This window comes from Mytilus californianus, unplaced genomic scaffold (genome assembly GCF_021869535.1).
Source record: "Mytilus californianus isolate M0D057914Y unplaced genomic scaffold, xbMytCali1.0.p SCAF_5, whole genome shotgun sequence".
NCBI classification, from domain to species: Eukaryota; Metazoa; Mollusca; class Bivalvia; order Mytilida; family Mytilidae; genus Mytilus; species Mytilus californianus.
Genome location: NW_026262701.1, coordinates 74,010,321 through 74,036,831, shown reverse-complemented (window position 1 = coordinate 74,036,831; position 26,511 = coordinate 74,010,321). Strand labels below are relative to the sequence as shown.

General features: G+C 32.0%; 1 protein-coding gene across 1 annotated transcript; it reads right to left on the bottom strand.

Annotated features, from left to right (window-relative positions):
• Positions 1–14,150: 14,150 nt before the first annotated feature.
• Positions 14,151–26,452, bottom strand: LOC127702761 (uncharacterized). Its single transcript, XM_052207065.1, has 13 exons — positions 26,293–26,452; positions 25,744–25,875; positions 24,338–24,499; positions 23,511–23,647; positions 22,331–22,436; positions 21,616–21,699; positions 21,012–21,192; positions 20,450–20,539; positions 19,721–19,807; positions 18,942–18,999; positions 17,662–17,703; positions 16,912–17,096; positions 14,151–14,749 (listed from the first exon to the last, which is right to left on the bottom strand). The coding sequence occupies exons 1-13, from the start codon at positions 26,308–26,310 to the stop codon at positions 14,151–14,153; spliced, it is 1,881 nt and encodes a 626-aa protein (XP_052063025.1). The 5' UTR covers positions 26,311–26,452.
• Between the last annotated feature and the right edge of the window lie 59 nt (positions 26,453–26,511).

Genomic DNA, 26,511 nt, shown 5'->3' with positions numbered 1-26,511 from the left:
TGTCCTGTGACTTTTTGTCTGTGACTATTTGTCCGTGACTTTTTGTCTGTGACTTTTTGTCGTGTAACTTTCTGTTTGACATTCTGTAAATCTTGTATAATATATGTAAATAAGGTTTGTACAAGTAATTCGTATTTTTCGAACATCTTGAAACAAGCAGGCCATCGGATGATTTTTAGATTCAGAAAAACAATATATTAAGTTCTATGTTTTGCCAATTGGTTCATAAAATTTTTTCCTAAACATCTATATCTACCTCAATCAACCGAAATCCATCATAAAGATGAATATATTTCTATTTTTCAAAACGTTTATAATGCATGTGCTGAAATAAAATATCACTGATTTTATTTTAAGCTTGAATAATTTTATATTTACAGAATTAGAAAATGGAAATATTACGGATGTCACGGATGCTCCAGCTATTCCTTTAGGTTGGTATTTTGATCCAAAGTTTGTACAATGTATGAGATTTATTATGTTATCCACTTCAAGTTAAAGCTTTTGATTAGATTAAATTATCAAGGATGAATTTGTGTTTTCTCGGTGGTTGTGTATGCATATGAAAATATGAGTTTTATAAATTGTAAAGATATACAAACGAAATAACATAAACACATATCAAAGTCTTTAAATATGCAGTAACAACTTTACGTTATAACATATTAATAAAGTACATACAATATCATAATGATATTTACACAATATTCAATTTTATATACATACACACGAGTCACGATTGTAAATGATAACCTGTACAATGTATTAACTTCACAATATTTCAGAGTCCATGAATGTATAGAATACGCTACATATATTTCATATTCTTATTTTCAAAATGTTTATACGGCTTGATTTCATAATATGGCGCGGAATGAAGGTCAAAAATACTTATTTACGTATATACATAATTCGATTTACGTATATACAAAAATAATTACGTATATTCGTTAATCGAATTACGTATATACAGAATTAAAGCCGTATACACAGAAATCGAATTACGTATAAACAGAAATAATTCCGTATACACAGAAATCGAATAACGTACATACAGAAATAATTCCGTAAAGACAGAAATCGAATTACGTATATACAGAAATATGTTATAACAATGAATTTCATTGGCAGGTTGTATTAATGTCTAGTATACAAAAATATTAACGTATATACACAAAGAATTCCGTATATACGTAAATCGAATTCCGTTTATACAAAAATATTTCTCCACATACGTAATTATTTACGTATATACATAATTGTATATACGGAATTCGATTTACGTATATACGTAATTATTTCTGTATGAACAGAAATAATTATGTATATACGTAAATAAATATTTTTGACCCTGATTCCGCGCCATATACCAATACATATACATATACACTAACACATTACGCTTGTATAGCAGAATTATATTTATTTTATATAGAACTGAGAGAAGTACCCATGGAGGAAGTAGCCGATGCTATAGATATTACTATAGGTTAGTTTTTTTTATCCACCATTTGAACTAAGGATGTGATGAATGAAAAAAAAAAAAAAATACACTGTACGATCTTTTTTTCGGTTTTGATTATTTATGTGTTTTATTTACATTTGTTTAAATCTAAACCGATTATGTATGGTATATTAATTCATTCTGCAAGAAAAGAGGAAATCCTATATTTTTTTTTTGAAAGATTGCATGATTTAGTACAAAAACTGTATTGAAAACACTATAAAAAAGATAATACTTACATTTAGGTACAAGTGTTTACTCTTTCCATTTCAGGTGTTTCAGACACATTAGCCCATGCTGTTTCCAGTGATGCTGTAGAGGAGCATGGTGTTGAAGTACTTACAGGTTTGATTACAGTTTTTTCTGCATTATTTTGGTTTATATATATATATATATTAGGAAAATATAGCTTGTCTGCAATCATCATAAAATTTTGCATTGATTGATCGTTGATTGCTTAATGTCCAATGCCCGCGCAGTGGCGTAGCTGCCGTTAGGCACTTTAGGCAGGTGCCTACACATAAGTTTTTCACAAATTTTTTTTATTAAAAAAAAAATAAACAACGTTATCTGTAGATGCACGCTAGTGAGGTCGTCAAAACTCTTTAATAATCGAATGTCATGTGTACACTAGTCTATCATCCTTAGTGAATGGAGTATTGGATAGAATTGTATGTCATTATATTCCCCCTTATATAGAAACTATAAACTGGAACTTTGGTTCAGATCATTTCACTTCTATCAACAAATACTGGAATGAACCTCAACTTAGACACATGATTTTTTTTAATTAGTTGTTGTTGGCTTTCAACTAGCTTTCCACTTGTTCTTCATCCGATCTACAATAAAACTCTTGCCAAAATTGGGCGTTCGTTCGTTCTGTGCAGGATGTATAAATACACAGTCACGTCTGGTCAGAATGGAGACGTTAAATCCGATACCTAGTGTAGAGAGAATGCCACGCTCTCTGCACGTTAAGAAACTTGCAACAACTCTTTGAGGGGTTCGTAGGTTTACTGAAAGGCAAAATTTCTGTTTCTATCCAATAAACCCTCATTTTCCAATGCATGGCGTTTCCAATTTTCCAGACCTTCGTCCTGGACGACCCCTATTACAGGACCTAGCTACCTGTTGTATTTATTGTAAATTTGTTTTTGTCCTGAACATGCATGAACTATTTGCAACTGGACGTTTAGCAATCAATCAATCAATCAATCAACTAGCTTTCAGTAACTTTGAGTACTCTCAGATCTACGTGTAATGACCATAATTATTCAAATTCCTAAGCAGGTAGGGATTTTATAGTACAGGATATAAGGAAATATGAATTTCTTGAATTTATTTCGATAGTATGAACAGAACAGAACTTCTGCATGAGGCATCGACTGTGTGTGTATGTGTTTGTGTAGCCAGGGGACGGTGAAGGTTTCTTTTAAATGAAGGATAGTCAATATGTACTATCAATTGACGTATATATACCAATTATCCTCAATCAGAAAGGAATAGCTATGAAAATACTATAAACAAGTTGTGCTGCTTAATAAAGGGCTACTCTTATCCACGCTGGGCAATGCATATTGTAAATATTTATTTTTAATATATTTCCGATTGTACTGCCGGCTAATTCATCAGTCAGATATAATTGTAAAATTATGTATATTATAATTTCTTCGAAATTTTTTTCATAGATATAGGAAGATGTGGTATGAGTGCCAATGAGACAACTCTCCATCCAAGTAACAATTTATAAAAGTAAACCATTATAGGTCAAGGTACGGCCTTCAACACGGAGCATTGGCTCACACCGAACAGCAAGCTATAAAGGGCCCCCAAAAATTACTAGTGTAAAACCATTCAAACGGGACATGTATATTATCATGATAAAATGACTAGTTTTCATGTTTTTTTGTCATAAAATTTGGCAACTGAAATGCTGAAACCCGTTTTCCGTCGGGGGGCTTCGCCCCCCTGAACCCCATACCAGGGCACTTCCCTGGACCCGCTGGGGGCCTTGAGCGGCCCCCAAACCCCCTGCCGCAATTTGTGCCTGCAGTTTATTGGATACCTAGCTACGCCCCTGAATGGCAAATAGTTCATGCATGTTCAGGATGAAACTTAGTACGAAGTTAGAATTTTAATGCAGCATTTGAAGTTTAATGTTAATGATTGTGTTAGATGTGATGTTTGATTATACAATAAGTTATACCTGATTTTTATTTTATGTAGATCTGAGTAACATGCACATGGAGGAAATCACAGGTGCTCCAGAGATTCCATTAGGTTAGTAATTTGATCCAAACTTCCTTTAGTTTGTTTTGTTAACTTTCTTGACATCAGACTCGGACTTCTTTTGAACTGAGTTTTACTGTGTGTATTGTTGTGTGTTTGCTTTTTCTACACTGGCTAGAGGTATAGGAGGAGGAGTGAGATCTCAAAAAACATGTTTAAACCCGCCGCATTTTTGCGCCTGTCCCACGTCAGGAGCTTCTGGCCTTTGTTGGTCTTGTACGATTTTTAATTTTAGTTTCTTGTGTATATTTCAGAATTCATTTCGTTGCTATAACCTAAAAGTCAATTTATAGTCGTATGATTATGTTACCAAATATTTTATTATTACAATGACAGCTAGCAAACATTAATCTTTAAGTGTTTATCCTTTCATTTCAGATGTTTTAGATTCATTAGCTGCAACAATTCATGGTGATGCTGTAGAAGAGCAAACAAGTGTTATTATACCTAAAGGTTTGTTTTGCTATCTTCCTTTAATTGCTTTTTGGGCTCAACACTGTATTGGCCGGATGAATTATAAAGTGGTTGTTTTTACCTAATTGGTGAAATCACTTCCTTGTTTTTTCCATCTCAGATCCCCGAATGTTCATAAATAGATAGCACAAGTTGAAGCTATTATAGAATTGTTTGGGGCATTTTTTTACAATAAGACTTAGTTATATTTTAACAAAATTTATAGAAGAGTGTACAAGATTCGTATCATTAACTGGTACAGTTTTGAACCCAACTTTTAAGTTGTGCATCTGATAAGCATCTAATATAATGGAATTGTTAAAGAAATTATTCAATTTTAAGAGAAAAAAATAGAACATTCACAGAACGATTGCACATTTTTTATATTAATGAATTGTTTGATAAGTGTGAGGGGTTTTCAAAACACTTGTAGACAATTACAATGAATTTCTTCTAAAGATATAAACAAGAAGATGTGGTATAATTGCCAATGCGACAATTCTCCACCATAGACCAAATGACACGGAGCCTATCTAAATTTGAATATGTACAAGTCATAAGACATGGTATAATGAACATTTGAGTTAATCAATTTATGAATAATATTTTGTTTATTTCATTTTTTTCCTTTATTTCAGAAGAAGAAGAGTCAAATGACATGTACAAAGTGTCCAGTCTTCTTGCCAAAAAGAAAATTGGAAGAAAACAGTTCTTTTTGGTGCACTGGGAAGGATATGAATCTTCCGAAGCTACCTGGGAACCAAGAAAGAACATTCCAAATTATTTCATAAAATGTTTTAATAAAAATCTAACAAAAAAGTGAAAATAAACTATCTTATTGTTTAGGGCTGCATACAGTTATTTCTCCTTTTTAGTTAAGTTTTACCCTTGTCCGTCTGTACGTTCGTCCGTACGTCCCCAAATTGGTTTCCGTTCTCTAACTTTAGTTTTCCTCAACCAAATGTTATGAAACTTATACACAATGCTTATAACCACAAAACACAGATCAAGTTTGAATTTTGTGGTGTCACTTTTACCGTTCTTGAGTTATGCCCCTTTACAAATGGAAAAAATGCATATTTGCGACTGTACATCAAGCAATCAACCACCAAGATTTAATGTATGTGTTGCAAATGATTATGTTTAATATAAACAACTGACAACTGACATTGACCACAAACCGTTGCCTGTACATACCGGGCTACTTAATCAATAGTTAGAGCACTGAGAAACTAGTCTAGTAAAAACTGGCAAACCCTTGTCAGTCTGTACGTACGTCCGTACGTCCCCAAATTGGTTTCCTTTCTTTAACTTTAGTTCTCCTCAACCTAATGTTTTGAAACTCATACACAATGCAACCACAAAACACAGATCAAGTTTGAATTTTGGTGGTTTCATGTTTACCGTTCTTGAGTTATGCCCCTTTACAAATGGAAAAATTGCTAAATTTTTTGTTTCCGTTCTCTTTCTTTAGTTTGTCTCAACCAAATGTTATGAAACTTATACACAATGCTCATTACTACAAAATACAGATCAAGTTTGAATTTTGGTGGTGTCACTTATACCGTTCTATAGTTATGTCCCTTTACAAATGGAAACATTGCTTAACTTTTCATTTCCATTCTCCTACTTTAGTTTGACTCAACCAAATGTTATGAAATGTATACACAATGCTTATTGACACAAAACTCAGATCAAGTAGAAATTTGTGTAGCGTCACTATTACAATTCTTGAGTTATGTCCCTTTATAACATTATATCCAAGCGGGGGCATCATATGATTGTGTCCCATGGACACATTCCTCATTTATTCGTTTTGTTCTCTAACGTAAGTTAGCCTCCAGCAAATGTTATGAAACGTATAACCAATGCTTATTACCACAAAACACAGATTAAGCACACAATTGGGTAGTGTCTCTTTTGTCGTTCTTTAGTTATGCTCATCTATAATCATATATGCAAGCAGGGTTATCATCTGTGTCCCATGGACACATATCCCATTTATCTTATCTTGTGTCTGTTTACCCATCATTAAATGTCGTAAACCTTTGTGCATAAATATTGAGGACATATTAGAGCTTAAAGTTTTATCAAGTGGACAAGTTTTTTGCCAATAACAATTGTTGGACATGTTAAATTTGGGAGAGTACTGTTTGTTTACATGTTCGTTAGTAACAGGAAACACTTATGGGAAGTCAATGATACGTGGTATGTACGTGTTCTATAATACAGTTGGAGGTGCATTTGCATCTCTCATTCTATTGATATAAGGGGGTCTGACCCCAAAAATCATTGATCAGTTCATATGCTAAATCTGATTAGTTCAGTTTGAAGGACACCAGTAATGGTACATCAACAATATTTGGTGTGTTGTTGGCAGAATTACAACATCGCATCCATGAAAATTAGTTGGTCAACCCCCTTAGTCATGGTGGTCGTGGACAAACCCAAGTAAGAAATTAACACCTCAAAGAAACATAAATAGAACCATACAAATATAACATTCTTGCAGGTTCTCGGATACCATCTCGCATATTAAAATAACATCTTGCAGAAATGCGCCTTGTGTGATATCGATCCTCTTCCTATTTTGAGCTTTTCCTGCTATCCGAAATAAAAATTGTGGAACTTATTTTATCGGAATCATTTGGCAATATTTCCAATCTACTGTTTCTTTACGTAAATCTCTGCACCATTGGGGCCCACTCAGCAAGCTGTGTTCCCTTAAAGGATCGTTGTTAAAAATATAAATGTATTGAATTAGAAGTTATTCCAAATGTTGAAAGAAATTTCCCGAAAGGAAAGTTGGGCATGCACAAAATTTAATTACAGGAATATACATATTATATACACGAAGCAGTCATAGAATGTTGGCCAATATATAGATTTGATATCAATAGCAGTTTTTATCTAAATAAAATTTATGAACGGTTGGTACTGATTTAAATTAGTGTCTCTTTCATAACAGTCTTGAACATTGAAACTAAATATTAGATAAAAGACACAGGTTGGCTGTCACTGTGCACCACGGTTCAACATAGAAACCTATTGGGAAAAACCAGAGAACTCTCTATGTCAGAAAACACTGTCAAACATCCAAATATACTATCCAGACTGATCTGTTTCCACACTTGTTGTTGAATAAATATGTATGTATTAAAATGTATTATTATACAATTAATACAAAATGAAACTTATTACTTGACTTTCTTATATTTTTATATATAGCCAAATGCTACTTTAAGATCATGTTATGTATAATATGTGAAATAATCAGTGTTTTGTTTTTAAGTTTTGGCGTAAATGAGATATAGCATTGTGATGAAAATGCAAGATGACCGCTACCTAAAACAAATAATGTCACATACATTATTAAAAAAAGACAACTTCTGATAAAATGGATGTGGATATGAGCAACTATACGCTACAATAGACAATATTTATTTGCACAAACAAATTAACATTAACATTACATTTACATGACGACCTATAATAATAACAAAAAAAAAAATACACCACATCTTGTACGTTCATGTATTTCACATCCACTTTTTTGATGTAATATTATTTGCATAGCACAAAAATGTCGGCATTCACCGCAAAAGCTAACCAAACGTTTAAGCAGACTTAATCTGAAGGGATATAGTTCCGATATTTTTGTAAAGTCATTAAGAATGGCATATTTTGGTATTAATATTGATTCACTCATATAGGGTCTTTGCATCGGAAATAAACTCAACGTATTCTCAAACCATGACACGGGTTATGTTCTTTTCAAATATTTTATGATGGTATGATACTAAATCCCTAACGGGAGGGATTGTGCTTGATTCTCTGTATGAAGACATGATCTTTATATCAGTTTAATAGAGGTCTGGAGCTAGCATGTCTGTAACTGTTAGTAGTCCTTTGTTAATCTATGTATCGTTAACGTTGTCATTTTCCTTAGTTTCTTTTGTTACCTATTCTGACATCGGACTCTGAATACTTTTAAACTGAGTTTTACTGTGCGTATTGATGTGTGTTTCTTTGTTCTATATTGGTTAGATGTATAGCTGGAGGGTTGAGATCTCACAAAACATGTTTAATCCCGCCGCAAGTTTGCGCCTGTCCCAAGTGAGGAGCCTCTGAACTTTGTAAGTCTTGCATTTTTTTTAGTTCATTTATATGTTTTGGAGTTTAGTATGACGTCCATTTTTACTGACTGACTAGTACATATTTTTATTTAGGGGCCAGCTGAGGCCCACATCCGGGTGCGGGATTTTCCCGCTGCTTTGAAGACTCATTGGTGGCCTTCGGCTGTTATCTGCTCTTTGGTTGGGTTGTTGTCTTTTCTACATATTCACAATTTCCATTCTCAATTTTATTAATCAATGATAAAATATATATGACAGACAAAAAATACAATGACTGATTTATTAGTTATTTGGTATCCAACACCGAATCTACGTACGGCAGGGATAAAGCAACATAGATACCTAAAACTTGTTATGGAGTATAAGTCATTCAATCAGTAACCCAGCAATATAATACTAGTATACCATTTGACGACAATGAAGCCAACTAAGAGGCGTTCAGTTAAACACTGGTGTAGACAGAAAGACCTAAATTACACTTTACTAGATATTCTGTGTGTAATTAGTTGTCGTTTTTTTTTAAATCTAAATCAGTAGACAATTCATACAATATGTTGGTGAAATATCCCCGGTTGTTATAAAAGAACGAATTAAATATTCTTGTGTTTTCCAAAAAGTTCACCAAGTCGTTGATGGTTTTCTGTAACGAAAGAAGAAGTCTATATCAACACATAACTACACTCAATGGCAGTATCTTTCACATGTTCTGTAAACGATTAACAAATTAAATTACTCGTTTAACATACTTTATGAGCTATATAAATAAAATCAACACCGGGTGTGAACCTGAGTCGTTGCATGGTGCTTAACGGCAGTGGCGGATCCACTGACTGCATTAAGAGGGGGTACAGTTCGCTCCATTCATGCTTCAGTGATTCATTATATAAGCAACCATAATTTTCCCACAAAAAGGAGGAGGGGGTTTGATTGGCCTTTTAACGCATGCACTTAGTCAATTAAGATATTTTCCAACAAAAAGGGGGAGGGGCCTGATTCGCTTTTGAACACATGCACTTGTAAATGCTCTTTTGTTCCGACGTTGGAAAGTTCCGGGCGGAAAGAACTAACTAGCCGAAAAGTTCCGGAGGAACTTATTAACTAGTTACTTTGTTCTTCCTCTGGTTTAAAAGTTCCACCGGAACAAAGTGACTAGTTGAAAAGTCCCAACGGAACATATCAACTAGTTAGAAAGTTCCTTTTTGCCAAATTAGTCAATACCGAAACTAACAAACTAGCACAAAAGTTCAAACGGAACTTATCAACCAGGCAGAAAGTTCCATTTGGAGAATTGATGCAAAGTAAAGGCGCAACATATTATATTTGAACCTTTCAAAGGGAAACCAAGATACTGATTACAAAAGTCAAAAGGAACTTATCAACTAGCCACAAAGTTCCTCTTTGGCAAATAAGTCAAAACCGGAACTAACAAACTAGCCCAAAAGTTCCAACGGAACTTATCAACCAGTCACACAGTTCCATTTGGAGAATTGATGCAAAGTAAAAGCGCAACATATTATCTTTGAACCTTTTCAAAGGGGAACAAAGATACTAGCCACAAAAGTCAAACGGAACTTATCAACTAGTCACAAAGTTCCTCTTTGTTAGGGTTAGGGTTAGGGTTGTGGTTAGGTTAGGGTTAGGGTTAGGGTTAGGGTTAGGGTTAGGTTAGGTTAGGTTAGGTTAGGGTTAGGTTAGGGTTAGGGTTAGGGTTAGGGTTAGGGTTGAGGTTAGGGTTAGGGTTAGGGTTAGGTTAGGTTAGGGTTAGGGTTAGGGTTAGGGTTAGGGTTAGGGTTAGGATTAGGGTTAGGGTTAGGGTTAGGGTTAGGGTTAGGGTTAGGGGTAGGGTTAGGGTTAACTATTCAACTAGCTACATTGTTCCGGGACTTTTCAACTAGCTACTTTTTTCCGGAACTTTTCGACTGCACTCGGAATAAAACAACTAGTTGGAAAGTTCCATCGGAACGAAATAACTAGTTCAAAAGTTCCGCCGGAACAAAGTAAATGACGGAACATAGTGGCTGTTACACACTTAGTCTATTAAGATTTATTCCCACAAAATGGGGGAGGGGTTTGATTCGCCTTTCAACGCATGCACGTAGTCAATTAAAATATTTTCCCACAAAAAGGGGGAGGGGGCTTGATTCGCCGTTGAACGCATGCACTTAGTCAATTAAGATTGGAGTCAAAAGCACATAACACCTGTTCTGTGTTGACATTATAGCTTGTGTTTATGTAGTTTATTGAATGTCTTGACGGCGATATTTTGGCATGAACCGCCACTGATATCTGTGTGCAGTACACGCAAAATGGTTGTTAGAGGTTTCAGAAACAAACAACAATCAGTACGCCTATGACATGAATTGGAGAAACAACCATTTTGCAAAATTTATCTTTTTCTTTACAGACCTGTCCTATATCTTTCTTTGCAGACCTGTCCTATATCTTTCTTTATTGTAGCTTGATGAAAGGCATGTGACATGGACTACTCTTATCGGGTTGTAGAAATCCATCAGTTGATTCATTTACATTAGCATAATCGTAATGATGAAGGAGATCTGTTATCCGCAATAATTATTGTTTGGCGGTGTTGCCTAGGGTTTTGTAACATGATTTGAAACTCAATACCCTAACCCTAACCCTAACCCTAACCCTAACCCTAACCCTAACCCTTCTTGACCAGAATATGCATTTGGGTATTTGATAATGGCATTTAAAAAGCCACAAGAACGTCCTATCGTCTAAAATGTGTTCTTCTCACTGATGTTGTTCACCATCCAGAGCTTGGCTTACTTAATGCAGATGACCAGTCCCAGACTTTTGACTACTGGCTTATACATATCTTAAGATATATTAAGTGTATACTACCATCTTGGATTCAGAAATATAGCAGTACACAATCGGACTAGTTCATTGCATAAATCTACAAGTTATGAGACATGTTGGCAATTTTTGTGTAAGACTGTGTATTGAACGGAATAAACTTAATTGGCGAATTGCATTATTTAGTCTGTTTTATCAAATACCAAATATTTGTGTTTTGCCAATGCATTGTTTTAAATAAGCCATATACGGGGAGATAACTCTTTTAGTAAATTTGTTGTGAGATGAAAAATTTTGCTCCATGATTAAGGCATCTCTGTGAATTTAAGATGACAAACAGAAATAAAAGTGATGTGCCTTCGATTCACTGATGGCTTATTACATGTGCTTATAGTGATTTTGTAACATGATTTGAAACTCAATACCCTAACCCTAACCCTAACCCTAACCCTAACCCTAACCCTTCTTGACCAGAATATGCATTTGGGTATTTGATAATGGCATTTAAAAAGCCACAAGAACGTCCTATCGTCTAAAATGTGTTCTTCTCACTGATGTTGTTCACCATCCAGAGCTTGGCTTACTTAATGCAGATGACCAGTCCCAGACTTTTGACTACTGGCTTATACATATCTTAAGATATATTAAGTGTATACTACCATCTTGGATTCAGAAATATAGCAGTACACAATCGGACTAGTTCATTGCATAAATCTACAAGTTATGAGACATGTTGGCAATTTTTGTGTAAGACTGTGTATTGAACGGAATAAACTTAATTGGCGAATTGCATTATTTAGTCTGTTTTATCAAATACCAAATATTTGTGTTTTGCCAATGCATTTTTTTAAATAAGCCATATACGGGGAGATAACTCTTTTAGTAAATTTGTTGTGAGATGAAAAATTTTGCTCCATGATTAAGGCATCTCTGTGAATTTGAGATGACAAACAGAAATAAAAGTGATGTGCCTTCGATTCACTGATGGCTTATTACATGTGCTTATAGTGATTTTGTAACATGATTTGAAACTCAATACTATATTTTTTTCATCAGGTTTTGACTGCTAGGTTATGCATTGGTCATCAACAGTTTAAATTGTCAGAGAAATGATGAAAATGGCCCTTTGTGCTGACCATGAAGAATGGAGTTTGCTCATTAATGAAGACTGCAGCTGTACAGTGCCCTATAGTTGTTTATTTCTCTCTTGTGGAGAGTTGTTTTAATGGCAATCATATACCACATCTTATTTTTATACTAAATGGATTCTCCAGTCATAAATTGCATTGTAAAGTGTTTTTCACACTTTTCAGGGAATATACAAAACATATTGTCATTGGTATACAATAGTTGAAAAAGACATTAATGATCCATGACTTTAGTGTGACAGAATGGCTGCAAATTTATAATTAGAGGGGACCTAACTATGCTGAGAAGCATTGCGTTAGTTGTAGTTTTGAGAAACAGAAACAGTGTATGATGCAAGTAATTATATTTATTAAAGAAATTGTACATTTAATTTATGTATACAGTGTTTTTTTTTGGGGGTTTACATAAAGGCTCATTGAATAAAAAATTATTATGCATCCAATAAGAAACAATTTCGTTGCTTACAGTTTCTCTCTGTCTCTCTTTAACAAAAGTAATTTTTCAATACAATAGCCTTAAACTCTTATTTTCATTAATTAATATGTATTGCAGTAAAGAATATAAAATTCAGCTTGTGGTAAAACAAAATGCAAGTTACAACATGTATACAACAAATATTATACCAATCAGTTGATGAACTTCTGAGATCCAATTTTTGTAGTTCTCAATTTTGCTCCTGACACATTCACTCCATCTTAAGCAAAAACCTTTATTTCCAATACAATGTTTTGAAACTGTTAAGATTATTAGTTAATCTTTATTGTTGTATAGTATAAAAAAACTCAGCTTCTTTATTGCTGTGTTACAAACAAAATGCAAATTACAGCATAATATACAACAAACAACAAATCTTATAACAATAAGTTTATCAAGAGTCACTTGTCCTCAGTTCCATTGATGATTTAGAAAAGGAACCTAAATTTTGTAATTTGAGGGCTTGAGTATGTATTGTAACTTTTTTTTGTAAGTACAACTCATAAAGTCAGCTTTTTTAGAAATAATTTCAGAGAAGTAACTTTTTTTTCATTTTTATTTCTTTTGGAAAAAGAAATGAAATTCATCTTCTATATCATATTATAATATTTAGAAATTCTTGCTTTAATAACATTTCTATAGATTCAATTTCCTTTATAGTTTTGCATGACAATTAATTTTCAGAATCATAATATCTTTGAAATATATATACCATGAATATACATTCTGTGCATCTAACATCTTAAAGATTTCAAACAATTCCTTTTAATAGCCAAATAATAACTTTAGTTTGTAGCCTAGAATAAATTATAAGTCCACAGAATATGCATATATTTTTTGATATTTTTTATGCAAATATTTATTAATCAAAGCTTTCAAAATAAAAAAAAAGTGTTGAATATTATTTGTTTTTTCCTGAAACAAAACTGATAGACCAAACACCGACTTACATAAACGTTTTTAGCCTATTATTCAGGATACTACTAAATATTTTAGATAGACAGTTGTTTTTAGAAATACTTCTGTAGATATCGATTCCAGAATGAAATTTTATATAATCATAAAAGATGAATTCCAATGTTTTGGATATTAAATAACCATTTTTAAATTAGATTAAAAAGTTGAAATTCTCATTAAAGAGTGATGATTTGATGAGGAATCATCTGACATACTTTGCAAGCACATTTACCTCTGTTAAATTTTGTATTTTCTTATTGTTTAAAGCTGTTTTTTGTTTAAATACATTGAAAATAAGAAAATCACAGTAATTTTATTATAATATCCAAAAAAGTATGCCCAGAAGGAACGCTAAGAGAAAGACAGTTTTAGAGGTCCTCCATGTCTTCTTCATCACTACTCTCTTCCTCATCATCACTTTCAATGTCCTCAACTGATATAGCCATTTCTTTCAACATTTGTTGCATCCTTTCATGATCATCAGTCAATATGCTATCAGTTAACTGAGATTCAACAGACACTTCCCCAATGTACTCTGAAAACTGCCTGTTTAATCTTATAATAACCATTTCATAGTACATTCCTTCTTTTATTAAGAATGCAGTTTCTCCTGCAGTTGGATGTTCCCCTAGTTTTACTTTCACAATATTGTACTGATGTTTGTACCAATTAGTGACAGACCTCATTTCTTGCTTGAGCAAAGTTTGTTCTTCGATGGCTCGATCAATGAGGCATTTCAGTTGAATAATTTCCTGTTTTATTGTGTTTGGGATATCTGACACAACCTCCAAATCTACCATGCATTTATAAATTTCACTGTCAATGTCCTTGACAGTATCAAAAGTGATCTGCTCTGGTAAACCTTCAGAGGAATCCCCAATCATGTTGTAAGCTGCAATGGATTTGTGAATTTTTTTTGATATGCACTTTAACTGTTTTGACAGTTTAATGAAAACAGCCTGTCCTTCTGAAATATCAATAAAATGTACAATATTATAGTATTATATAGTGTTATACATATGAGATAAGTATACAGTGCTAACACATCTTTCATAGAGGAATTGGATGTCAACAAGAAATAATGTTTAAATATTTATTCTAATATGACGTGCTTCTTTCGCTTTGTAAACAACACCGTGATAAAATTCTCGATATATCTATACTTAGCGCAAACTCCGAGATATACATAATAATGGATGTTACAATATACCTCCCATGTAAATCCACATGTATCGAAACCTATTTGCAAACGCTATGCCGATTTTTTTTTTAAAATTGCAATTAAAAAAAAGACTACAGAACTTTTATTCTTATTCGGATGCATAACAAAAAGGAATAAATGCACAAGTGCTCGGTGAAATCTACAAAATCCAAATAAAATAAAATTCCGCGAAAGTCCACTAATGCTTTTGGCTCCTTAGTAAGGAAATGTCAACTTTGGATTACGAGAAAAACATGTAATCAAAAATGGTAAATGTTGGGTTTGAAAATTAAAAGAATTAAGAACAATTTTTCTAGCTGTTATTCACGAAATATTTTTGCAAGCTACAGATTTATTAGAATTTTTTAGCTTTATCTAAAATGGAGTAAAAAAGAACAGCCCCACATACGGCATACCCACTCTCACTTCAGTTTTTTAATGACCGTATTTGTCCTCTTAGAATCAAAATAATTCATGGAAGCCATAGATTTGTTGGAAATTTACACATGGCCTGGGCCGTGATATTCGTTAATTTTATCCCTCACTAATGCTCAGGATAAAATTCGAATATCACGGCCCAGGCCATGTGTAAATTTCCAACAAATCTATGGCTTCCATGAATTATTTCTTAAATAATGTCATGGTCAGTATATGCATTCAGTTTCGATGGAAGTTGAAGACCAATGAATTTTAAAGGAACCAATCACACAGTAAAGCCTGCTAACATTATTGTTGATACTAAATTTAAGGGTGTTATGAAGTGTTTTAATTCTTTGTATTGAGAAAAATCTTATTTCAATTTTTATAAATTGTCGTTATGCAAAAAATATCATAAAGTTATGTTAGCTCAAAGAAGGCAAGTTCAACATAGATTATTAAATATTGTTTTTATTGGTACTGATATTGATTTTGTTATCAGTAAATTAAAAGCAAACTAAATATTATTGTTATTTACATATACACATTTATGGATCTACAATCTGTCGATACCTGTATCTTGGCATTGCACAAGGTCATGTTTTTCTCTGACTGTTTATGATGTCTTAACACTAAATCCATTGGATGTTGGATGTGTACGGATTGATAATTTAGTCTTAGATGCATAATATTTTTTTTTTATTAGTTGTTAGTGGCTTTGAACTAGCTGTCAGTAACTGCGAGTACTCTCAGATCTGTACTTAGTGTCTTTTTGTTGTTTGGATGTACAAGTACCCGGCCATGCCCACTTGTATTTGTAGTATTTGTATTTTTATCCATCTGATGAGTTTAGCCTCTTTCAACTGATTTTTATAGTTCGTTCTTATGTTGTACTGTTACACCACTGTTCCAGGTTAGGGGAGGGTTGGGATCCCGCTAACATGTTAAACCCAGCCACATTCTGTATGTATGTGCCTGTCCCAAGTCAGGAGCCTGTAATTCAGTGGTTGTCGTTTGTTTATGTGTTACATATTTGTTTTTCGTTCATTTTTTGTACATAAATTAGGCCGTTAGTTTTCTCATTTGAATTGTTTTACATTGTCATTTCGGGGCCTTTTATAGCTGACTGTGCGGTATGGGCTTTGCTCATTGTTGAAGGCCATACGGTGACCTATAGTTGTTAATTTCTGTGTCATTTGGTGTCTTGTGGGGAGTTGTCTCATTGGCAATCATACCACATCTTCTTTTTTATAAGTATGGAATGAAAAAGTGCATTACACGAGGAAGCCTGCATGATAAAAATTTCTGGAAGATCTGATTTGCAGTTCTACCGAAAAATGTTACTAAAATTTCATACATGGCCATTATTTGTAAAATAAAGCATAGTAAGTTCAGTAAACATGAAGTTGTTAGAGATAAATGAAAAAAGCATCACAGGATTGAGCATGCTTACATAAAGGAAGTTTTAGATTCCCTTCCCTTCGTTCTATGGGTAATAAAACTTTGCTTACTTGAATATTTGCGCAATAACCGTAGTAAATAGTGCCTCTCTGAAACATGTTTCTTCAGGGTTACAAGTTGTAATTTTTTTTGTTTTTCTTTCACAATCTTTACATCCTTCTTATAGTTTTCGTCAGTTTGATGCAATCTAGAGGTCTTGTTCTTTTTTTCAAATGTTGATAAGGTTTTCTCTAGTCTGTAAAGATATTTGAATAAAAAATTTATACATCAAAATGTTTAGTTATTTTTATATATTGTTATATATGCCTTTCAAAACAACTTTTTAACATAATCAGCAGTCATTTCACGGAATTTCCAGGCAAAACTCTGCTCATGAGATCACAAGTGAGTAGTAAGACTCAACTGGTCGGCAAAACAAGCCTGACTTTCCATGTATGTACTTTATATTGGGTAAAAACTGAAGACAAAAAGTGTACAAAATTCAGAATATTTGCACAAAAGTGTAGCTTTTCTAGTGTAATATGCGTGTTTTCAAATGTTCATACATGTTAAAACATTTCTAAGGTATTTAAATAAGGTCACAATTAATCTTAGATCATCATGTTAACTAGTTTTATATCTTTTAAACTTTTATTAAAGGATGACATAGATAAGAATGTTATTTTCCCTTCTGTTTTATATTTTAAATGATACTGTATATAATTGCCCTAAATATGCATCATGCCAGGTTGTAAAAAAAAAGGCAATTGCTGTCAAAATAAATATTATTACAATTTCTTAAAGTTTTCGTAATCATGCACCTCTCTTTTTCTTCCTTGAACTTGTCATCTAGTTGTTCATATCTGAAAATTAAGAATGACAATATTAGAAATAAATATATATACTTACAAAAAGCTTATTACTTAAAAGTACATAAAAATCTTCTATTTATTTCTCTTAAATGAGTAATCATTTTTGGTAGCAGTCATGTTGTAGCCCTAATCACAACCAATATAAATATAGATTATTACATTGATACAAGTGGATTATTGGATTTGTCCAATCAAGATAGTTAAATTATCAATTTTAAAGTCCGAGCCTCGGCAAGATTGGATCGAGATTGGATAAATCTGATAATCCACGCGTAACTATGTAATAATCTGTTTCTCTAATGATAAAAATTTTCCTTTTTTTCTAAACTAAAATCCCCTTCGAGTGCCTTCCACTTTCCATGAAGTTGTCAATTTTATTAACACTTGTTAGAACATTTTGATCATTTCAGAGAGCTGAGAAAGGTTATGACCCTTAAACTCAGCCAGTCATCTTCTGAGATCACACAACCACACATTGATTAAATTTTTTTATACAATGGGTTCGGAAAGGGATATATTTCCATAGAATTAGAGAAAATCATTTATAAATAAAGACATCTGGCATGATTAGTTAATATATTGCTAATGAGACCACTTTCCATAAAAACACCTAAGATGTGAACACTAATAAACACTTTGATCATCAAACAATGGAATCACTATAAAAATAAATGGAATGTACTATTGGTATATTCTGTCAATCATAATATATGCATGGTCAATATTGTACATTTTCAACATGATTTTTAATAATATCGTTGTAACTACAATGCTGTTCCTTTTTCCTTGAAAGTTACCAACCAAATTAGACTTAACTCTGGGTTTGTACTAAAATGAGTAATTTTGTAATGGGTGCCACATGTGGAGCAGGATCTGCTTATCCTTAGATCACCTCCAGTTTTAGTGAGTTTCCTGTTGTACAAGTACAAATAAAGCAAAACTTTATTTGTGTACCTGTTATTTGTACAATAGTTGGCTGATTGCAGGATAAATGTAAACTAATATGCAATTTAGAAAAATAACGGCCTGATTTATGTACAACATAATGAACAAAAACAAATATAATAATTTATTCACATTTTACTGGTCATTATTGTGGAACTTCTATGACCATTCTATTCAGTAGACGATGAGTACTGGAGGATGCATGATGGAAATGTTATATGTAATCATATTATATTCAATATGATATCGAGGCCTTAAAATGTACTGTTTATTTTTTGACATACCCAATTCTGTAATATCTTTGAAGACTGAGAATATATTCATCTGTCTTGTTCAGTTTAACTGGAAAAAAAAACCGAACACAAATGAAGAAGGTAAATTAATTTTTACTGGCATTTACAAGAATCAAATGTATTAAATATAAAAGTAGTTTACAGCCTCTGATATAAAAAACCTTGTTTGTGATTTCTATATGTGTAAACATAGAGTTTATATGGCATTAGTAAGGAAAGAATGCTTGCTTAAAATTAATTTTTATGACATCCTTTATTAATTCCAAATGTTTTGTTTCTACCCCATATATTAGTTTTGGAACAGTTGGTAGAGTTGCAGTGTACAAAGATAATGTAACAACCAAATATTATCTCAAAATATATTACTAATTTGAAGTAGAAATTGTACTCAGCGCCGAACATGATAGAAATGTTACGAAACCAATCTACATGTTTCTGATCCTAGCTGGCTAATAAATTTTGATATTTTAAGACAATGTATATAGTTTTAATACTCAATATGTCTAGAATGGAAATTATATCAAAATTAATTCAGAGTCCTCTTAACTATAAAAAAAAGAGTTTTTTACTAAAATATAAGGAGGTCTTACTGTGAGATACTTTCATATATGTGACATGTAAACGTTTTAATTTTGAACACAGTACAGTAGAAAATGATCATGTTTTGACAAAACTTGAAAATAGGAGATGTATAAGTGCGTTGTGTGATACAGTTTCTTTCATTTTTCATTGAAATATAAATTTAAAACATATGGATTATTAAAACTTACTTGTTGCATCATTGTTTTGAGTGTGTTGCACTGAAGACTTTTCCTCTTCAATCCATTGGATAATCTTATCATTTCCAATAACCTTGTCTGAATACAAACAAACATGGAATTATAGTTTGCAAGTTGATATACTTCACATATGTTTTACACATAACTTATATAAATATACAACAAAAATTTCATTGTAACAATTAACATTATCTGTGGTTTAATTTTTTTTCAACCTGAACATTTGGTTATAATATTAATGGATTAAATAGATAAAAATATTTTTCTTCAATCATGTTGGAATGCTGTTCAATGTGAAGAAAGCATCCTTAATCATAATATTTGATGTTTGTATTTGTGCTTTGGTCTCAGATAAGGTGTTTAACATTTTTTTTACATAAAACAGACACAAAGTGAGGGCAAAAACTCATTCCTTAGGTAATTTGAGCTAAAATGACTAAGCAAACTATTTGTGGCAGTTAACTGTTCCAAGATAGGAAGTTGGTTGACTGAATTGCAGACAAAACTAAATTTTATTGAAACACTTTCTCAAAAGCAATAAAAAGAGTTGATTGGTTTTGTTTCTGGGTAAAAGTTTTTTATCTAAAGATTTTTATAATGCCTTTATAAATGATATGAACAGATAATCAACTTCAGCATATGAGGACACATGATATTCATTAAATAGTAATAACTAAATAAAAGTAACAAGTTATTTATTTTTGAAAGATAGTTTCTTACCATGAACAGTTGATACAATCTCCTTCATGGCCACATCACTGTTTTCCTCAATTTTCTTTGATCTTTTGAATTTCATAACCAATGTGTAACCTGCATGTTGGAATTAAGTTTTATTATCAATATAAAATTTTGATTCTCTAAAATTGCTGATATAAACCTATTATACAAGTTTTATAAAAATTTGGCAATAATTTTATATGTGTGAGTGCTAACTGTTGACCAGATGGAAGGACAAGCAGAATTTCTATGTTCCCCTCAATTCTAAAATAAAATTTTCTAAATCAAGGGAGCAAAATTAATTTAGTATCTTAAACTTTTTTATTTGACTTGATAAAACTGGCATTAAAGAAATGTCTCATCTGCCTTTTATAAATACGAAATCATTAGCTGTTATATTATGATAAACATGCATATACTTTGACCTATAATGGTTTACTTTTATAAATTTTGACTTGGATGGAGAGTTGTCTCATTGGCACTCATACCACATCTTCCTATATCTATATGCAACAAGTCACAGGCAGCATTCCTCCATTACACATTTGCAATTTTCTGTAATTACCTAGTTTATCTCTGATTTTCTGACCGAAGTAAATAAGGCCATCTGTCAACAGGTCTGTTCTATTTTCAGGCGTCATCTCTTTTGTGATAGAAGAAAATCCACCCAAATAAGACCATAACCTTTCGATACCTTCGCCGTCTGTAAGACCATGATTTTCTGTCCTCCTAGGTCCATACAAAATCTACAAGTATATAAATATTAAAACATAAACTTCAATATATTATAGACAAATGTCTAACAACAGTCATTTAAATATGAATACCAAGTTTTGTATATTAAAAAATCTTCAAAATTTAAAATGTTGCTAAGAAAGAGAAATCATATCATAGTAAACCCATATAGAAAACAACATATTTGGTCTTAAAACTTGCTATAAAAAAAATTTTCATGTTAACATATACTGAAAATCTTTTCAAACCATTCTAGTATAATATATATAAACACAATATGCGAGTACATGATATATGAGCAACACAGTCAATTGATGTCTAATTAAAGTTTTGTGAGTTCTTAAGTTTCCATTTTAATGTATAACAATTACATATACAAATATGTACTGAACCAACCAATAGTTTAACAAACATGTGAAATTAGATTATCTTACTTGACATGAAATACTGTGTCCATAGCAGTGGAAAATTGGTATAGAAAATGTAATTTTTTCTAAAATGTCGTTTCGCCCTGCTTTCTGAAAAAAAAAAAGATTGTGTTGAATCGAATTAAGACTCCTGTAAACATTTTTATAAAGTTTCAATGATCTTGATTCAAACTGCTGAATAACTAATTGATAAAACTAGATGTGGTATGATTGCAAATGATAAAAAAATCTAACTGTAATAGTGCAAATTTACAACTTCAATATGACTGCAATATTTATGTAAAGTTTAAGGGATTTAGATTATACATCATATGAGAAAGGAATGTCACTGACTAATACTGTATTTTGTAAATTTATTAAAATGACACCCAGTAAATGTCAAGTCGAAATAATGGAAGGAAATCCTAGAAACATTTCTATAATATGATATCAGATGCACAACTGCAATAAGTTTGTAACCTCTCTGTGTCATTAAAACTGTCAGAGAATTTATTACATAAAGTTTATACTGTCTTGGTGTCCTGTATAAATTTTGTGAAATATTACTATGTTGATGAAAAAAAAATCATAAAAATTTCTTACCAGGCTGTGCATGGCTTAATTTTTTGTAATTATTTAATGAAGTTTTAAGATTCGTGGGTAAATTTTCTAGTATTTTCTAATAAATTGAATTACATTACTGCCCAAACTATATACAGTACAAATGAAAAAAGTTTCAAACCTCTAGATGTCTTTTTAACAAACATGCAATGTCATACGAGATGTGCAGGTGTTTGTCTTTGTTTGCACTTAAAAGCAGTTCTATCAGAAAAACAGCATATCCCAGTCTACAAAATAAAAAGAGAAATGTTTCTTGAAATGACAAAAAATTGGTTTCCTATTTTTAAGTGAATTCAAATTCAAACTGCATATGTCCCTGTAAGGAATGACTGTAATTTTTTTTCTGTCTATGAAGAAATAACATCAAAAAAGTGGTGCACACTGAATAACCCGTGTAGCGTGTTATTTTAAAGTGTGCACCACATTTTTTATGTTATTTAGAATAGACAGAAAAAATATTACAGTCATTCCTTATAATTTAATTCTAAATTCCATTTTAAACCAGAGTAAATCATGAAAAAACGTTGAAGACGTCACGGTCACTTGACTACATTATGTCTATGAGCTGATAAACAAAACATCGTCAGCCAATCAGAAGAAGCGTTACATCCAAAATTAAATTATTCTTTCATAACCATAATCCTTTTCTCTTCTATTCACGTCTCCTTACCACTGAATACAATTCTCATTTAATTTAGATTTATGTCATGAGCAACAAAAACCTTTCAGTAGTCTAAAACCCTTCAACATCACTTCGACTTTAGTGTAGTTTTTAATGTATTTTGATAGACTTTTATTTGAACTGTGACTTTAAATAAAATTTGTATTGATTTTTTTATTTGAATATATTGCATAAGATTCTATCAAACATCAATCTAAAAATTGATTACATTACATGATATGCAAATATTTCTATAAAACACATAAGGTGAAATAAATAGGCATAAATTTGGAAAGTTAGCCTTACATGAACATACTAACTGGTGAGGTCACAGTTTTCATGGTAAATAAAAAAAATTATTATTTTAATCTGAAAATGAACTAATTTCACAGTATCCTACTTCTGTGTTTAATGAACCATAAAATAAGGGTTAAAGCCATATATGGTGAAAGTTCACATATTAATGACTGCATGTTCTAAGTTTCAAGTTGATGTAACCACAACATTTGTTCAAATATCCTAAACAAAAACATTTATCTGATATGGGAAGGAGAACAAATGACATACAAATCTGAAAACATAATAAGGAAGGAAGGCCTTAAAATTACATTTTCTAAAAATTATCTATAATAGAACTAACTTTTCACCATGTTTTAAACTAAAAAACTTCTGAGGGTAATCGTGTCTACAGGTAGCTCCAAACACTGCTGTTCCCGACAATTTCTTGTTTTTTGCTTTGGATCTTAAGTCATTTCCTGCTTGGAAATCGCTACATTCCTGAAAAAAGATATAAAAGCTATCAATTTCTCATCTTTTTTTTAACTACTCGCCGTTTTTCAAATACAAAAAAAATCAGCATTAATTATTTTTATATCCATATGTCTCAAATGTACTAAAATAAGTGTTTCTCGTTTCTCGTTTTTTATATAGATTAGACCATTGGTTTTCCCGTTTGAATGGCTTTACACTAGTAAGTTTTGGGGCCCTTTATAGCTTACTGTTCGGTGTGATCCAAGGCTCCGTGTTGAAAACCATACTGTGACCTATAATGGTTTACTTTTATAAATTTTGACTTGGATGGAGAGTTGTTTCATTGGCACTCGTACCACATCTTCTTATATCTACTAAAAATAAAAACCTAAAATATATTATTCCTCAAATGCAATAGTCCTAAATTTGAAGAAATTTTGGAAACAATTTTTGGAATTCTTCATCTTTGATTTTTATGTCTAGAATTCATGAGGCATTTTAATTAAACATATATATGGAACTTATGGAAGGCAACTTTAATTAGCTAGTATGGATGGGTGTGAAAGGGTTTAAAAATGTATGCAGGTCTCTTGACTGCTTCAGTAATTCCCTACATAATCAATCAATTTTGTCCCACATAAGGGGGGGGGGGGGGGGGGGGGCTGGGCCCCATGGATCCGCCTATGGTAAATAAATAAAATATGAAACACAAAATACCTTTTCTATTTTTGGAGTGTCATATTTCTTTATGAAATCATCTACCAATTCCTGTTGAACGAAAAAATTATCTTTGTGTTTTGGTTCAAGCCAGTGGTTACCAGATGAAGATTTCCGAACCAACTGAAAGTCTGCATCAAAACAAAAGATACTGGTTTCTGTCTAAAAAAGAAATGTTTGGGGTATATTAATCTACTGTTATAATGAAAATCATACGCAAAATGTTTTTACTAGAAACTAAAATATCAGTCAATTGTATGAAAGTGCACCGGATAATTAAAAATAATTATCAGATAAATTATCAGATAAATATTTAAAATAAATAAAAACTTACGTCAACATCATTTAAGGAGTGTATTAAGTAGAGATGGATTCTTGCTAAGGAATGAACATAGGTGCGCTAAGCATCATTTCAGTTCAAAATTTTGTGAAGCTGTTTCAAAGTGTTGATAATAACAAAAGAAATTGATAAATCACTTTATCATATACTTACACTAAATAACATATGATTTTTACCGTATGATAATAGCATAAAATTAACGTAATTCCATGTTTTTTTCGAATTGGTGCTTAGAGGGCTGATATGAAAAGTTTATCACATGCTTCGAATATTATCTCATGGCCCTTTCCGTAACCTTATCGCATGGCATTCCGGTTATACTCGGGAAATTCCGGAAAATACACACCAATGGTACTTTTCAGTGAAAAACATTACAAAGTAGGGTACAAAACAATTATTTGGATACAGGAAAGTATATTGTGTAAAATTCAATAAAAAACAAACAAACAAACTAACAAATGATAAAATAAACGCATTTTAAAAAAATTCCAACATATTTCTGAAAGTTACTTTAAAATGATGACTTTTCCAAACGGTGTTCATTACATCTATTGTTGAATTTTTTTTAATCGTCCATATAAGAATAGATCATACTGTTGTTTTTCTTCTCTGTTGATGCATTTGATAGAATTTCATTTTGGATGTACTACCTTTGGGGTCCGACGTCTGTAAACTTTTCACTCTTTGAACTTCTATTTGAGAACCACGTAAAAGGATTTATTATATTAATCTGTTATTTTCTCCATTGTTGAAGTATATGATAAAAAGATCATAGCACGTCATTTTTCATATCGCATGTTTTATCAGCCCTCGGTCAATATCAGCCCTCGAGCCATGCGATTCTTGGGCTGATATTGAACCTAGGACTGATAATACATGCGATATGAAAAATGCCATGCAATAATCTGATAGTACAGTGATTGATTGATTGTTGTTCCTCTTTTTGTTTATGGTGTTGCATGTGGGCTATTGTATTCTACTGATTATTGCTTTTATACTGTGGCAAATATTTCATTAAAATTTATCAATCATTCAATGTTAATCTAGCACATTATATCAATTATACCTCAAAACAAGCTGGACAGGTACAACCATCATCTAGATCTGGAAAATTATTGGTTAAATAGTCCATTTGGTATACAAACTGACGAAATTGGTGAATTGTTTCTGCCATTAAACTCTTATAAATTTCTTTTCCCTAAAAGTAGAGTTAAAAATTAAATTTAAGAATACGCAATTGTGGCTATATGGATTATAAGGGAAAAGATAAAACCCTCACCACCACCACCAACCAAACCTTAAAGGCTGTACCGTGACCTATAGTTGTTAATTTCTGTGTCATTTGATCTCTTGTGAATAGTTGTCTCATTGGCAATCACACCACATCATTTTATATATAAATGTGTAAAAAAATACTGTATCCTTTATAAACAACATAATTATCTAAATTTTTCAAGACACATATTTTATTGGTACTTTTCATTCTTTCAAATGTATACAGTGTCATTTATTTTTTGAAATGCCTTATATAAGTTATATAACAATAGGATATGCTGAGGGTTTTATAACAGCAAAACTATAAATCTCATTAGTATTGAATCTTAATTAAATTAACCTCTTTTGTGACCAACATCTTGTACAACTTTGGTTGTCTAGCTTTTAAAGCTTCACAAAACCCCTTCACGGATACATGGCACTCGAGCAATAAACCATTTAACCAGCGAAGTAAATCAATGTGGAAGGCTAAATGAGGTGTTTTTGGTGAGGCAGGCCACAGATTGTAGACAACAAGGTAATTGCTTCCTCCTCACAAGAACAAAATTGAATTGTTCTA

Bases quoted from the DNA above. Each gene is read 5' to 3' on its own strand.
- LOC127702761 (XM_052207065.1), bottom strand. The intron at 21,700-22,330 runs GTTTGAAACTTT...TTTTTTTTTCAG, and splicing joins TGTTAAAAAGACATCTAGAG to AAAGCAGGGCGAAACGACAT. The intron at 17,704-18,941 runs GTATGTCAAAAA...CTTAATTTTCAG, and splicing joins CAAAGATATTACAGAATTGG to ATATGAACAACTAGATGACA.